This window comes from Vitis riparia, chromosome 16 (assembly GCF_004353265.1).
Source record: "Vitis riparia cultivar Riparia Gloire de Montpellier isolate 1030 chromosome 16, EGFV_Vit.rip_1.0, whole genome shotgun sequence".
Taxonomy (NCBI): domain Eukaryota; kingdom Viridiplantae; phylum Streptophyta; class Magnoliopsida; order Vitales; family Vitaceae; genus Vitis; species Vitis riparia.
In genome coordinates, this window is record NC_048446.1 from 17,028,503 (window position 1) to 17,044,143 (window position 15,641).

The following is a 15,641-nucleotide window of genomic DNA, read 5'->3' on the forward strand; positions in this document are numbered from 1 at the left end:
TCTTTTCCTTCACTAGGTTTTTCCTATAAGGTTTTTCACTAGCAAGGTTTTAATGAGACATATTCTTTTAATATGGTGGTCATCTAAGAGGGAGTGTTGTAAATACAATGGTGAATGACCACATTGATGGTTATTTATGAACTCCATTTACTCATCTTTAAGATGAGTAATGGGAGTTCATATTGTGAAGCCTATAAAAGGCTTCTTACACCCCATGTAAGATCCATCCCGAGCAAAAGAAAGATATTTTCTTCCTCTATCTCTTAGTCTAATAAGACTTTTGAAAGTGGATTCTTAAACCTTAGGTAACATTTTTCTTGCAACATGTTCAGGTAATGGTGGTATCAAATCAGCAATCCTCCACTTTTAGCCCCCGAGTTGGATGAGATTGTATCCAAAAAAGAAAGGAAAACTTAGGCACGTTGGTTTTCAAGCCGAATTCAAAGTAGATCAGCATGAGAATATTTGTTGAAATTTGTCTTACATTCACCCATAAGCAAAACTCAAATCCATTCTTTCATTTTATTTTCTTTTGATAGCATACACAAGAATAAACAATGATTTAACTGACAATAACTTCATAGATGTATATTTTTCATATAGCGTATGCCCCACCAATCATACTTCCTACCTTTTCATTCAATTTGAATCCATAGGAATGCTGTGCAAGACAACCGTTTCGATGGTTAGGCCTAGTCCAAAGCCAAACAAGACACCCCAATCCAATTCTTCACCTGTGGTTGTTTTTTTTGTTCCTTCAACGATTTCTTTCTCAACTAGTCCAAAATAAACAGGACACAAGCACTTGTCATGTTCCCATATTCACTTAGAACATGTCTTGTTGCTTTGAGTTTTTGTTCATCCAAACTCAAAATAAACAGGACCACAGTTTCAATTTAATAATATTAAGTATTAAATTGTTAGTTTTTCTATTATTTTATTTTTGTTGAGTATTAAGTATCAATAGGGGTGAGAGTCATGTTAAGGTTATATTTTGATTGTTTTAAAAAATTATTTTTAGCGTTCAATAAAATGCCAAATATTTTATTTTTTAAATTTAGTAAAAAAACATTTTAAAAAAGTAATAAGTAAAAAAAATATATTAACAAACTATCTAAAACATGAAAATAGATTGCACTTAACATTAAGTTTAAAAAATAAACATAATTTGGATTTATATCAATCGAACCAAATTTTGATACAATATTGAACTATCAATTTTCATACAAACTTAAGCTTCCTAGATTTAGGATCAATATGAATATCAACCTCCTTCACATGAATATGATGGATGATTAAACTTTCTTTAGAACTTTTTTTTTTCTAAAGCATTTTTTATTGTTTAAATATTTTACAAGTTTAATTAATAAGGAATCTCAACTTGAATTCCTAATTTTTGGCAAACAATTATATTAATACGAAATAATTATGTTTGTATTCTTATTTTAAACCAATTTTGTTTTAATATTCAAGAAGTCATCGAGATTTTTGTACTCTGAATTTTTTTCTTCAAAATTTGGCAACATTATTTTGAGGATACACTATTCTAAACATGTTTATTTAAATTTTTTTAGAACTTTTTAAATATTTGAAATAAAATAAAAAAGTATAACATTTTCCAAATGGTACCTTGATGTAGAGGTTTATTGTGCATCCATTGGTAAAAGTTCAAATTTTATTGGACTTATAAAAGAATCCATAGTCCTTTTAGTTTTGGTTACTTTCTCGGGAAAAAAAAAAAAAAAAAAAGGCTTGTTTGACAACTATTGTTTAGAACAATTTTTTGTTCTTCAAAACAAAAAAAATTAGGAAAACATGTTTGCCAATAAAAAATTTTATATTTTATATTTTTAAGAACAAAAAATAAGGTGTTTTCAAATAATATCTTTTAATTATTTTATACTATTTTCACTTGTTTTTTAAATGTTATTTTTTTTAAATAGAATGATAAAAAATAAAAAGTAGATATAATTTTTTTAAAAAAAATAATTAATATTAAAAATAGGTTAAAAACATTTTAGGTTTTCAAACAAGATTTTATTTTATAAAACATTAACGAACATATTTCAAAAACTATTCTCATAAATTGTTTTTAAAACTGTTTTTTAAAATAGTTACCAATAATCCCAAATAAAAATTTTGAAAAAAAAAACCATAATTATCAATACAAAAAGCAAGGAAAGAGGTTATATTATGAAAGCAATTTTCTTAATGAAGTGTGGTCAGATAAATATTGATGTTTGGATAAAAGTTATGCAAGCTCTGGATGTATTCTAGTGCAGCCAAACTAGACGTCAACCATGTTCTGGTGGTGGCTATCTTAATTAATTTATATATACTTTAGACCCCACATGGTCTCCACCCATTTTATGTATTTTTCAAATCAGCAGTACTCAACTTTTAGCCAGTGAGTTGGATTAAGACTATTTGAAAAAGGAAAAGAAAAATGGAGCACGTTGGTTTTCAAGAAAAATTCAAACTAGGTCAGCAGGGGAAAACGCCATATGTCGAAAATTTTCGGACTTGCACTCATAAGCAAAACACAAATCCATTCTTTCATTTTATTTCCTTTTGATAACATACACAAGAATAAACAATGATTTTAATTTAAGGTCTCCAAGGAAATCCTCCAACAATTCATAGATAACAATACATTAATTTAAGTTGCGATAACTTCGTTATTGTATATCTTTTTCTACCTTTATTTGATTAATAGCACATGGCTGAACAATCATATTTTCTACCTTTTCACTCAATTGGAATCCCTAGGAATACTGTGGAGGACAACAGTCTCGATGGTTAGGCCTGGTCCAAAGCCAAACAAGACGCCCCAATCCAATCCTTCACCCGTTGTTGTTTTTTCTTCCTTCAACGATTTCTTTCTCATCTCGTCCATAATAAACAAAACACAAGCACTTGACATGTTCCCATATTCACTTAGAACATGTCTTGTTGCTTTAAGTTTTTGTTTATCCAAACTCAATTTTGCTTCAACTGCATCAAGAATAGCTGGGCCACCTGGATGAGCAATCCAAAATAAGGAATTCCAATCGCTGATTCCAATTGGGTCAAAAGCCTGAGTCAAACATTTCTCTATATTTTCGGAGATCAAAGTTGGCACATTAGGCCATAAATGAAAGGTGAGACCCACTTCACGTAAGTTGCCTGCAATAGCACCTTGGGTATTGGGGATGAATGTTTGGGCCGCCGAGACTAGCTGGAAGAGTGGTCGTTCAATCGAGAGATCTGGATCTGATCCAACAATTACAGCTGCAGAACCATCACCAAAAAGGGCTTGGCCAACTAAAGAGTCCAAAGCAGTTTCAGAAGGCCCACGGAATGTAACAACAGTGATCTCAGAGCACACCACGAGAACCCGTGCTCCTGCATTATTCTCAGCAAGATCCTTAGCGGTTCGAAGGACAGTTCCACCTGCATAGCACCCTTGATGGTACAACATTACTCTTCTGACTGATGTTTCAAGGCCTAGGAGATTAGCGAGTTTATAGTCAGCACCGGGCATTTCTACACCCGAAGTTGTACAAAATACAAGATGGGTAATCCTGGATTTGGGTTGACCCCACTCTTTAAGAGCCTTCAATGCCGCTTCCTTACCAAGCTTGGGTACCTCAGCAGTAATAATCTCTTGACGTATGTTAAGAGATGGAGCCATATAAGCACCAATGTTTGGGTGCTCCTCAAGCATTTCTTCAGTCAAATGACTATAACGCTTCTTGATCATTGATTTATCACCTGTATATAAATTATTAATAATACTAATATGTTAGCTCAAGGAACCAGTTTGATTGTTCAAGATGATCAACATTGTTCAAGTGAGTATATGGATACACAATTATATGTATGAAAAGGATGTTAAAATTAGACTTACAAATGCGGTTGAACTTCTTCTTGAGCTCGGTCATGTGCTCGCTCTTAGTGACCCGAAAATAGTAATCAGCGAAATCAGACTGGTACATACAGTTGTCCGGGGTAGCTGTGCCAATGGCTAGAACGGTGGCCGGACCCTTGGCACGCTGAGCATTTCTAATTTCCTCCACAGACGCCATTGATAGTACGATGACTGCTGAAATCGAAGCTTAAAAGTTGAAGAAGGAAAGAGAAGTGAATGTTTCGGAGCACAGAGTGCTTGGAGCTGGCTGGAAAAAGTTGTGTCTTGAGGTTGGTATTTATAATCATAAGGAATGCTGTGTTTCACCAACTCTCATCCACTTGGACGCTATTGAAATTGAATGGTGTCCTGCCCAGTCAATGGATACTTGATGATATGTGAAAAGGAAGGGTCTCCCATCTAGGTAGGTGTGCATTTGAATAACCCATGCTGCAGTAACATGGGATTTGATCATTTCTAACTTGGTAGGCTTCGGTTTTCATTCTTTATATTTGCTTTCTTGATCTTCCTCTATAACTATATTCTTTTTTCTTTAGCCCATGTAAGGTTGTTGGAAGCTTACCCTTTGTCTTTAGCCCATGTAAGGTGGTTGGAAGCTTACCCTCTTTGACTTCAAGTTGGTAGGACCACTTCCATATGCCCCGAATGCTATAATTTGACCATGGAGTTGGGCTTCTTGACTTGCAATGATAAAAGACCCAAATCTTTCACATGCTGGGCTACCTGCTGCCGGCTGGACGTTTGGAAATCTACAATGAGGTAGATTATGTAGTCAAATTTACTATTTAAGACTAATGAAGGTAAAAATTAATTACAACTAGTGAATATAAATATGTTAATTTAATCATTTAAAATAAATTTTAACTTAACTTTATTAAATAAGCTAAGTGCTTAAAGTAAAATTCTAATAATGTGTTTTAACTCAACAATTTAACAATAATTAAATTTATATTCAACTTAAATCATCAAGTAAAAGACATTAAGTTTTACAAACTCAACTTGAGAATCTTAACTCAGGTTTAAAACTTATATTAAGAATATTTACATTTCATAGTTGATATCTTAGCTTAAATTTTTAATAGGTTTGGATTCATACACTTCCACCAGCTCCCAATCCACTAGCAGCTGGTAGGCTGATAAAGTCATAGATGGTGGCCGAGACTTGTTCAACGATCTCATGCTGATTTAAATTATATCAGATGGTTTTTGAATGCTCTTTGGGGTGGAGGGGGGAAGTGACAAATTCAGCATCAGCCGACCGGCTGCAAATTAATTCATCAACTTAAGAAATTTTTGTGTAGAACACATTTCACATTTTAAACTTATGAGAAGGAGAACCACACATTTCTATAATTAAACATATTTATTTAAGTTTTTAAATAAAATAATAAGGAAAATAATTCATAACTTTTTCACTTTTAGTTGACTGCAAAGATGATAAAGTCAGTGACTCAGTGTCTTCTGAAAGGATTGCTAGACTAGAAGAAAGGAAAACTAAATGAATACAAAATAAAAAATATTGAAATCATTTTCACCAAAGGAAGATTTTTCTATTCAAATTACTCAAGTCCGAATTATATGGAGTCCAATTTTTCTGGAAATTTGTATGAAAACTTCACTGAAATAGGGACTATAAAAAAGGCTGCAAAACAAACAAAAAAAGAGTATAATTCTTAAATTATTTTTAATTGTTTGAAAAATAAAATTCTATTTAGGAGTTTAAATATGAAAAAAAATGCTATTTGATTAAAAGAGCTTTCTCAGCTCCAAAAGTGACTTCTGGAATAGGACATATGGAAGGTAATATTTTCCTTGCAGTAGACGTGACCCTTGTTGCTGTGGTGGCCATCTTATTTAATTTATATGTACTATAGACCCAACCTGGTTTCCATATTTTTCAAATGAATAGTCCGCGTCACTTTTAAGGCTTGAGTTGGATAAGATTTTTTTGGAAAGAAAAGAAAATTCTTACATGGGGTTTTGAAGCAGAACTCAAACTAAATCAGCACGGGAAAAAGAACATGTTGGAAAATTTTCTCACTTGCATGTCTAAACAAAACTCAAATCCATTATTTCTTTCATTTTGATAACATACACAAGGATAAACAATGATTTTAACTTGAGGTCTCTAAAAAAGTCCTCCAACAACGATAAATAACAAATAATAAATTCTAAGTAAAGATGATTTCATGGTGATATATCTTTACTACCAATATTTGATTAATAGAACATGGCTCGTGAATCGTTTTTCCTATCATTTCGCTTAGTTTGAATCCATTTGAACGCTATGTAGCACAACAGTCTCAATGGTCAAGCCTGGCCCAAAGCCAAACAAAACACCCCAATCCAGTCCTTCACCTGTGGTTGTCTTTCCTTCCTTGAGCGATTTCTTTCTCATCTCGTCCAAAATAAACAAGACACATGCACTTGACATGTTCCCATATTCACTTAGAATATGTCTTGTTGCTTTGAGTTTCTGTTTATCTAAACTGAGTTTTGTTTCAACCGCATCAAGAATAGCTGGGCCACCTGGGTGAGCAATCCAGAATAAGGAATTCCAGTCACTAATACCAATTGGGTCAAAAGCCTTAGTCAAACACTTCTCTATGTTTTCAGATATCAAACTGGGCACATTAGGCCACAATTGAAAGGTGAGACCCACTTCACGTAAGTTGCCGGCAATAGCACCTGCTGAATTTGGAATAAATGTTTGTGCTGCTGAAACAAGCTGGAAGAGTGGTCGTTCAATCGAGATATCTGGATCTGATCCAACAATTACAGCTGCAGACCCATCACCAAAAAGGGCTTGGCCAACTAAAGAGTCCAAAGCATCTTCAGAAGGACCACGAAATGTAACAACAGTGATCTCAGAGCATACCACAAGAACTCGTGCTCCTGCATTATTCTCTGCAAGATCCTTAGCTGTTCGAAGAACAGTTCCACCTGCATAGCACCCTTGATGGTACAACATCACTCTTCTGACAGATGTTTCAAGGCCTAGGAGATTAGCGAGTTTATAATCTGCACCAGGCATTTCTACACCTGAGGTGGTACAAAATACAAGATGGGTGATCTTTGACTTGGGCTGACCCCACTCTTTAAGGGCCTTCAATGCTGCTTCCTTGCCAAGCTTGGGCACCTCAGCAGTGATAATCTCTTGGCGGATGTTAAGAGATGGAGCCATATAAGCACCAATGTTTGGGTGCTCCTCAAGCATTTCTTCGGTCAAATGAATGTAACGCTTCTTGATCATTGATTTGTCACCTGTATATAAATTAAACAGGAGTAATATGTGAGCTCAAGGCATTCATTAATTGTTCAAGTGAGTGTAAAAAAATTCATCTTAGTACAATATAAAAGCTTATTCTGCTCATACCATCGCGCAGAGATGCATTGAATTAATTTAAAATGAGTACACAGGATGTTAAAATTATACTTACAGATGCGGTTGAACTTCTTCTTGAGCTCGGTCATGTGCTCGCTCTTGGTGACCCGAAAATAGTAATCAGCGAAATCAGACTGGTACAGACAGTTGTCCGGGGTAGCTGTGCCAATGGCTAGAACGGTGGCCGGACCCTTGGCACGCTGAGCATTTCTAATTTCCTCCACAGACGCCATTGATTAGTGTGTGATGACTACTGAAATCGAAGCTTCAAATTTGAAGAAGGAAAGAGAAATGAAATTTTAGGAGCTTGCTTGGAGCTGGCTGGCCAAAGTGTTGTCTTGAGGTTGGTATTTATAATCACCACAAATGCTTTGTCTCACCAACTCTCATCCACTTGTATGTATGTGGGTGTGCATTTGAATAATCCAGTGACATGGGGTTTGATTTCCAACTTGGTAGGCTTCCGTTTCCATTATTTTATTTTTCTTTTTGTCTTTCTTCTTCCTTTACAACTCTATTCTCTGTCTTCAGCTCATGTAAGTAGTTGGAAGCTTTCCCTTTTTGACTCCAAGTTGGTAGTGTCCATGTGGGCCCCAAGTACAATAATTAATACTTGGCCATTGAGTTGGGATTCTTGACTTGCAGGGACAAAGACCCATATTTATCACATGCTGGGCTAGCAGCTGCCGGCTGGACCAAGCTAAAGATCGATATTAATACAGAATTTTAGAAAATCTATAATGACGTAGATTATATATTCAAGTCATAAATTAATAATTTTTTAATCAAAGTTATTAATATCGGAACTTCTTTGAATAATGTTGATATCAAATGCCACTTGAGAGAAAAATATGATTGATAAAAATGACACTTTCTAATTAATTTTTAATTTCCTACATTTTGAATGAAAGTTGTTTTAGTGTATAATTTTTTAGGCCATATAATACCTATTTGAATTTTCCTTTTCAAATTATGATTTTTCACCAATCATGATTTTAAAAGAATTATGAAAATCAGATCAAATATGTAGTCCAAGGAGCGGGTTCGGGTATTGCCCCATCCTGCCCCGCCCCGCACTAATTATATATAAAATTAAATTTAATTTAAAATTTAAAATTAATTTAATTTAAAATTTAATTTTACTATTTTTAATATATAGATAATAATAAAAAAATTTAATAAAATAAGTTATAAAAATATAATAATTTTATTATTTATAAAATATATTTATTTTAATGTAATTAAAAAATTTAAAAGTAATTTTTAAAAAAAAAATTAAAAAAAAAGTTAAACGGGGCGGGAATGGAAATTGTTTTTAATAAACGGGGTGGGGTTGGGATGGGGGTGATCCGTCCCGAACCCATCCCGTTGCCATTCCTACCTCCCTGCTTGGTGAGGGCCATACTAATGACCCCTTTCCCTTTTATGCCTTAAAAATAGAGTTTAGGTGTTGTGCCAATGTGATACCATGGAAATCCTGGAAAAAAAAAAACAGTGAAATTATTCCAAAATTCACCTCTCCACCAATTATCTCTTCCTTGTATCATAATCGTCATAGTCGATATACTTAAAAATATTTGATATTTCAATGACTTTTTGTGATATTTTAATCTATGATCACACTACATTATTTCTTATTGATATTTAGATTGAATTGAGACAATGTAGGAGTATTAACTTAATTAGATCAGCAGTTTTATAACGAGCAATACTTTGTTGATGTCGTTTATAAAATAATAAGTTGGATCATCTCTCTTATTCATACATAATATTCACATACATTTACCTATATATTATTTTGGGTTAATTATGAACTCAAGATCTAAAGTAAAGAAAGAGATATAAAGAATTTGTTTAGAAGCATTTGAGAATACACTTGCTATATTATTTGAAAGTCAATAGAATGGGCCTTATGTGTTGGTAATTTTGACTCAAATTTTTTATTTTTTTATTTTTACTAAAGTCAATATTCATAGAGTTTAGGTTTTAGATAAATTATCCTTATAACATTGAGTAGGATTCGGAAACTTATCGTTTAGGATTAATCTATACAACTCTATAGATATGTGGTTTTATATAGGATTTCAAGAGAGTGAAAAAGTAAACGAAAAATGAACAAAGATGGACAACGTGTGTATAAGAGTTTGGGTAGAAATACGTTGAGAGAGTTTGGTTGTGTATTTTTTAACTTTATTAATAAATTTGATTCCTCTTTCCCATAGATGTAGGTGATTATGTAGAACCATGCAAATCTTTTGACTTTTCTATTTCACTTTATGTTTCTTAGTGTGTTTGGGTGTTGTGATTTCCTAACAAGTGGTACAAGAGTCATGTTGTGAAGATCATGGGCAAATTATTTAGAAAATGATGTTTGACATAATGTATGATATTGAGTACTTTGATGGAAAGAATAATTTTAGTATCTAGCATGGTACTGTTAGAGATAGTTTGGTGCAACAATGACTTCTCAAAGTGTTACTAGGTAAGAAACTAGAGAACATGATGAATGAAAAATGAGAAGAATTAGATGTAAGAGTGGTAGGCACTATTCATTTAAGTTTGACTCATAAAATAAAATATATTGTTTTGAATAAGAAATATCCTTCTCAATTAAGGGAGAAGTTAGAGAAAATTGATATATCAAAATCCCTTAACAAATAGACTATATTTGAAGAAACAATTATATAAGTCGAATATGGATTAAAGAACTGATGTTCATATTTATATAAATAAATTTAATAAGTGTATGACCCATTTGTTGAGTGTAAAGGTCAATATTAATGAGAAACTATTATTTTATTGGCATCCCAACCAAGATCATCTATGACATTAGTGAGTATGCTTTTTAGTTGGAAAGACAATGTTTACTATGGATGAGGTGTTAACTGCTTGTTTAGAGACAAAAATTATTAAGTAGTAAGTTGTTTGTCTCATACTAAACAAGCTCTTATGATGAAGTCTAAATCACATTGTGATAGGAGTAAATCATGAAGGAGATATTAAGATAGGAGAGTTGATCATTTCCAATCACACTACTAGAGGAATGTAGAGGGTTATTATTTCCATAAAAGGGATGCATCACGAGGTATTGTGAAAAAATGACAAAGCACCTAGAAGAAAAGAAAAATATTGAATTTCAAGAGCCTTTGAAATCTACTAATATTGTTGATAAAAAGTTTAATAGGTAAGGTGATGTTCTTTCTATTATAGTTGATGAAAGTTTTTGTAACTCTTGGATTTTAGATCGTTGATGTTCATTTCATATGGGCCCATATAAGAAGTGGTTTGATACCTATTAGGAATGTAATGCTAGTACTATATTTCTTAATTTCATATCCCAAAATCAGATTAACTGCATGCAAAACTTTTTAGGCTTTTCTAAATCCTATGCACAATAGAAAAATTGCAATTTTAAACATTAATAGGATTCAAAATGTTCATTAGAAAATATCACTTGAGATTCGGACATTTTGAAATCTAATCCATACAATAAAGATGAAAATAAAAGTTGTTGGAGGTCTCGAATATACCTAAGATCTTTTGTTTGATGGCTCTTTCTTAATCCTGGTGCACAATTGGTTGAGAAAAAGTGAGGATGGAGGCTATGACTCTCACTCTAGATGGTGGAAGATGACTCACTTATGAAAAAATGATAGACCTCTAAGGGGTATTTATAAGGTTCTCCAACTCGGCTTAAGTGACTTGAGCCCATTAAGGGCTTGGGTCACTTAATCTATCTCAAAACATGTCCTAATTGATTAATTAACCTAATATAATCATCTAATTAATCAGTTAGCCAATTCTAAAGACTTTGTTCACTAACCTCTATGCAAGTTTGTATAATTTTCAAAACACCCTAATGTCCAAAAATAAACCTAGAGTCAATCTAATCGTCATAAACCAAGCCAACAAGGTATATGAGTTTGAGAATGGACCATTAAGGCCCATAGGATAATACTAGCTCCTGTAAAATCCAATTTTGGAGTTGATTCAACATTCCACTATAAATAATCAATTGCATTCCAGTACCCTATATAAATAACAACGAGACACTAAGTGCTCGGGTTTGTGACTTGCTATCTATTGCATTTAGTTTTTCCATGAACCGATGTTCGTAGTCTAACAAAGTTATCAGTCTTTCAAAAGTACCTCACTATCCTTAAGTTACAAATCCTCCTATTGTGTATTCAGCTAACATATCTTAGCTCTCTAAGAGCTTATGTCAAGTTGCACTTAAGGAACTATTATGACCATAGTTTACATGAACACACCTCCTAAGGATTATCTAATGGGACACTTTGTCTCAATCTTATGGGATATCATGGTGTCTCTATTGAGAATAACTATTACTATCGGTTTCCATCAACAGTGACCTAATCCATAAGGAATATATGATCAACTTACAATCTCACCTGTAGGTAAAAGTTAATGCTAACTTTAAGCTCAATATTCTCTCAAGGTTGAGAGACAACACAATGAAGCAACATAAGGAAGTCATGACTACTTGATAGTCTTAAGTCATGACATAACATAGGTCTTGTCCAATGTGTAACTATACACACTAGCACACTAAACATAGGAAGCTTATTATTTAGGATTAGCCTATAAACTCTATAAATGTATGGTTTTATGTATGAAAATTGTTTGGGAGAGGTCATTTATTTTTTATGGATAAATTAATTTTATAACAAAGTATATTAATCGATTTGCAATGGTTTAAATCCATCACAATAATACTCTTTTGTCAACGGATATTTACTATTGCAATTATTGTTGATAAAATAATTACATGTATAAGCAATGGGTAATTTAATTTACAATGGAGTAGGTGTCTTAGAAATTCGTAACAACTGAAATCCATTAAAAAAGTAAACTTAGGTGGGTTGACAAAACTCAATATATATATATATATATATTTGGTAGTGAACAATTTATGAGTTTGAAAATGAATGAAGGAATTTATATTCATATAAATAAATTTAATAAGTGTATAACCTATTTATTGAGCATAAAGGTCAATAGTGAGGAGGAAGATGCAATTATTATTTTATTGGCATCCTTATCAAAATAAAATGAGACATTGGTGATTACGCTTTTAATTGGAAAGAAAACGTTTATTGTGGATGAGGTGTCAATTGCTCGTCTAGAAATAAAAATCTATAAGAAACCAAGTAGTTCGTTTCATATTGAATAAGTTCTTATTGTGAAGTCTGAATCACATCGTGGTAGGACTAAATCATAAGAGAGATATTAAGATAGAGGAATTGATCATTTTCAATCAAACTACTAGGGAGTGTTATTATTTCCACAAAAAAAAAAAAAAAAACATGTCATAAGGTATCGTGAAGAAATGACAAAGCAACAAGAGGAAAAGAATATTCCTGAATCTCAAGAAACTTCAAAATCTATTAATATTACTGATAAAAAGTTTGATAAGGTAATGTTTTTATTATTATAGGTGATGAAAATTTTTATGACTTTTAGATTTTAGATTCTTGATGCTTATTTCATATGGGCCCATATAAGGAGTTGTTTGATACCTATAAGGAATGCAATGCTACTACAACTTTAATAAGAAATTGTTCAAGCTCCAAAATCATTAGGATTGGTACTATAAAAGTGATGATGTTAAATGGTATTGTAAGGACATTGACTAAGTTAAACATGTTATAAAGTTAAGAAAGATTTTAATTTTTTTGGGAACTCTAAGAATTATGGGTTATAATTTTTCTACAAAGAACAATATTATGAACATTAATAAAGGGGCTTTGATAGCTATAAAAAAGGAAAAAGATGAAACATTTTTAAAACATTGATTGGGAAGACAATGTTAGGTGGAGTTATGGTGATGGAGCAACCATGAAGAGTTTTATCCTAAAGAAATTATTAGATTAGATTTAGAAGAACATGACAAGATGTTGATATAAGATTAAAAAAATTAAAAAAAAAAAAAAACACTAAGGCAAGATGATCAAGACTCTATTTTCAAGTAAAGGTACTTATAGGCATAAAGATGAGACTAATTGGAAAACAAATGAAGTTATAAAGAAGACAAAGATGATTTCTCAAGACAAGTTCAATGAGCATTTGAAAGGAGAGATAAATATACATATAGATTGAGAGAATTTGAGTCAAGGTAAAGATTTTTGGTAATTTTGAATCAAATTATTTATTGTTTATTTTTAGGAAAGTCAATATTTGTAGAGTTTATGGTTTAGTAAATTACCTTTCTAAGTTTGACTAAGATTTGAAAACTTATCCTTTAGGGTTAGCATATAGGACTCTATCCATATGTGGCTTTACATAGGATTTCATGACAGATGGAAAAGAAATGAATGAAGAGTGAAGAGAAATAGGAAAATGGTGCATTGGGTTTTGGGTAGAGAGAGGTTGATATAGTTCGAGTCTATATTTTTTAAGTTTATTAATAAATTCAATATCCTTCTATAATAGACATAGGTGATTAGGTTAAACCAAATAAATTGTTTCTCTTCTCTAATTTATTTTATTTTTCCAATTGTATTTAGGTGTTGTTATTTTTTCATTCTAAAGTTTATTATAAAATTGATCTTCTTCTATTGTGGACATGGGCAATTAGGTCAAACCATGTAAATCCTTTATCTTCTCTAATTCATTTTATTTTTCCTATTGTATTTGAGTGTTGTGATTTTCCTAACAACTTTGCCTATCTTTCTTCACTTTTTGTTCTCTTTTTGACCTCTCTTTTGAAATCCTATGAAAAAACCATATATTAATAAAGACTTTTAGATTAACCCTTAATGATAAGTTTTTGAATCCTTGTCAAACTTAAAAAGCCAATTTACTCAAACATTAACTCTACAAATATTGAATTTCCTCAAATTAAAAAATAAATAATTTGAGTCAAATTTACCAACAATCTTGACCTTGACTCAAGTTCTCTCATTCTACATGTAAGGTTATCTTTTTTTGATACCCACATTTACACTCCCTTATGAGTGAAACTATAAGCTTGAGATACATTTATTGCAAGTTCACCCATTGTCCCAACGTATGATTTTTGTGAGTTTTAGACCCATTAGGTCTAAGGGCTTCCTCATAGCCTAAAACCAATTATGCTATTCTATTTTGTTTGTGGGACAAAAATAAGTTTGCATACTTAATAAGCTTTGTGATTTGTACATAAAAAGGATGGATTTAACCAGTATTCAAAAGGAAATTGTTTTGATATTGAATTGGTGTAAAAATATATTCATAAACACCGAGAAAATGGGGCTTCCTTGTTCTATTCATTTCGTTTGACCTAAATGAGGTTAGTAAAATAAAATAAACTAGAGAAGAAAAGATTTACATGGTTTGGCCTAATTGCTTATATCCACTACACAGAGAGGTCAAATTTATTAATAAACTTCATAAATGCAAACTCAAACTCTCTAAACCTCCCTTTACTATAAACCTAATACACTCTTTGCCTAACTTTCTTAACTCTTTGTTAACTTTTCCACTCTCTTGAAATCATATGTAAAACCACATATTTATAGAGCTTTATGGTTTAAACCTAAATCAATAGTTTCATAATCCTAGTCAAACTTAAAAAGGTAATTTTTTAAAATACAAACTCTATAAATATTGTCTTTACTAAAAATACAAAATAAATTATTTGAGGTAACTTCCAAAAACCTCAATATTGACTCAAATTCATTCATTCTTACATAATTAATGAGAATAAACATGTATCAAGTTCAAATTTTCGTCAAACTAGACTTGAGAAACTATTTTTCTCTTTTTTGATAACTTTATTCCTTTTTCAATTAGTATCATCCTTATGCTAATGAGTACTCTTATTTGAAAATAGAATCTTGATCATCTTGTTCCACTTTTCTACTTTGACAACTTCTTTAACACTAGGAAAATACTCTCTATGGTGTGGCTTCACCCTCATAGCTTCACTTAAAATTGTCTTCTCAATTAAGGTGTATAAATATTTCACATTTTTCTATTGCGTTGTTAGGATTGAGCCCAAAAAAACATGATATGATATAATAGATTGAGATTCATTTATAAATTTTTTATCTATGTTTCTTGTTTTCTCATTTATTATCCTATTTGCATTAATTAGTTACTAATTTGAGTATACACACCCACATCACTTGTATTGTACATAGCTTGGGAGCATTAGGAGTTACATAGAAAATCCAAGTCATGGGTTCCTTACAAAGTGATGAGCCGTCCATAGTTGGTTAATGGATTTGGGCAATCTATTTGAGACTGTATTGCACTACCTCCTAATTGGGGGGATGACTTGTTCTGGTCATCGGGATGGTTTTCCATGGTAAGTGCACTATTATATGTAATACACACTGGACA

General features: G+C 32.0%; 2 protein-coding genes across 2 annotated transcripts; both read right to left on the reverse strand.

Moving 5' to 3' along the window:
* Positions 1–2,532: 2,532 nt before the first annotated feature.
* LOC117933765 (stilbene synthase 4-like) lies at positions 2,533–4,176 on the reverse strand. The gene is made up of 2 exons (XM_034855286.1): positions 3,890–4,176; positions 2,533–3,753 (listed from the first exon to the last, which is right to left on the reverse strand). The coding sequence occupies exons 1-2, from the start codon at positions 4,065–4,067 to the stop codon at positions 2,753–2,755; spliced, it is 1,179 nt and encodes a 392-aa protein (XP_034711177.1). The 5' UTR covers positions 4,068–4,176; the 3' UTR covers positions 2,533–2,752.
* Positions 4,177–5,956: 1,780 nt separating this feature from the next.
* LOC117933800 (stilbene synthase 4-like) lies at positions 5,957–7,627 on the reverse strand. The gene is made up of 2 exons (XM_034855345.1): positions 7,351–7,627; positions 5,957–7,174 (listed from the first exon to the last, which is right to left on the reverse strand). Exons 1-2 carry the CDS (start codon positions 7,526–7,528, stop codon positions 6,174–6,176), a joined length of 1,179 nt encoding a protein of 392 aa, XP_034711236.1. The 5' UTR covers positions 7,529–7,627; the 3' UTR covers positions 5,957–6,173.
* Between the last annotated feature and the right edge of the window lie 8,014 nt (positions 7,628–15,641).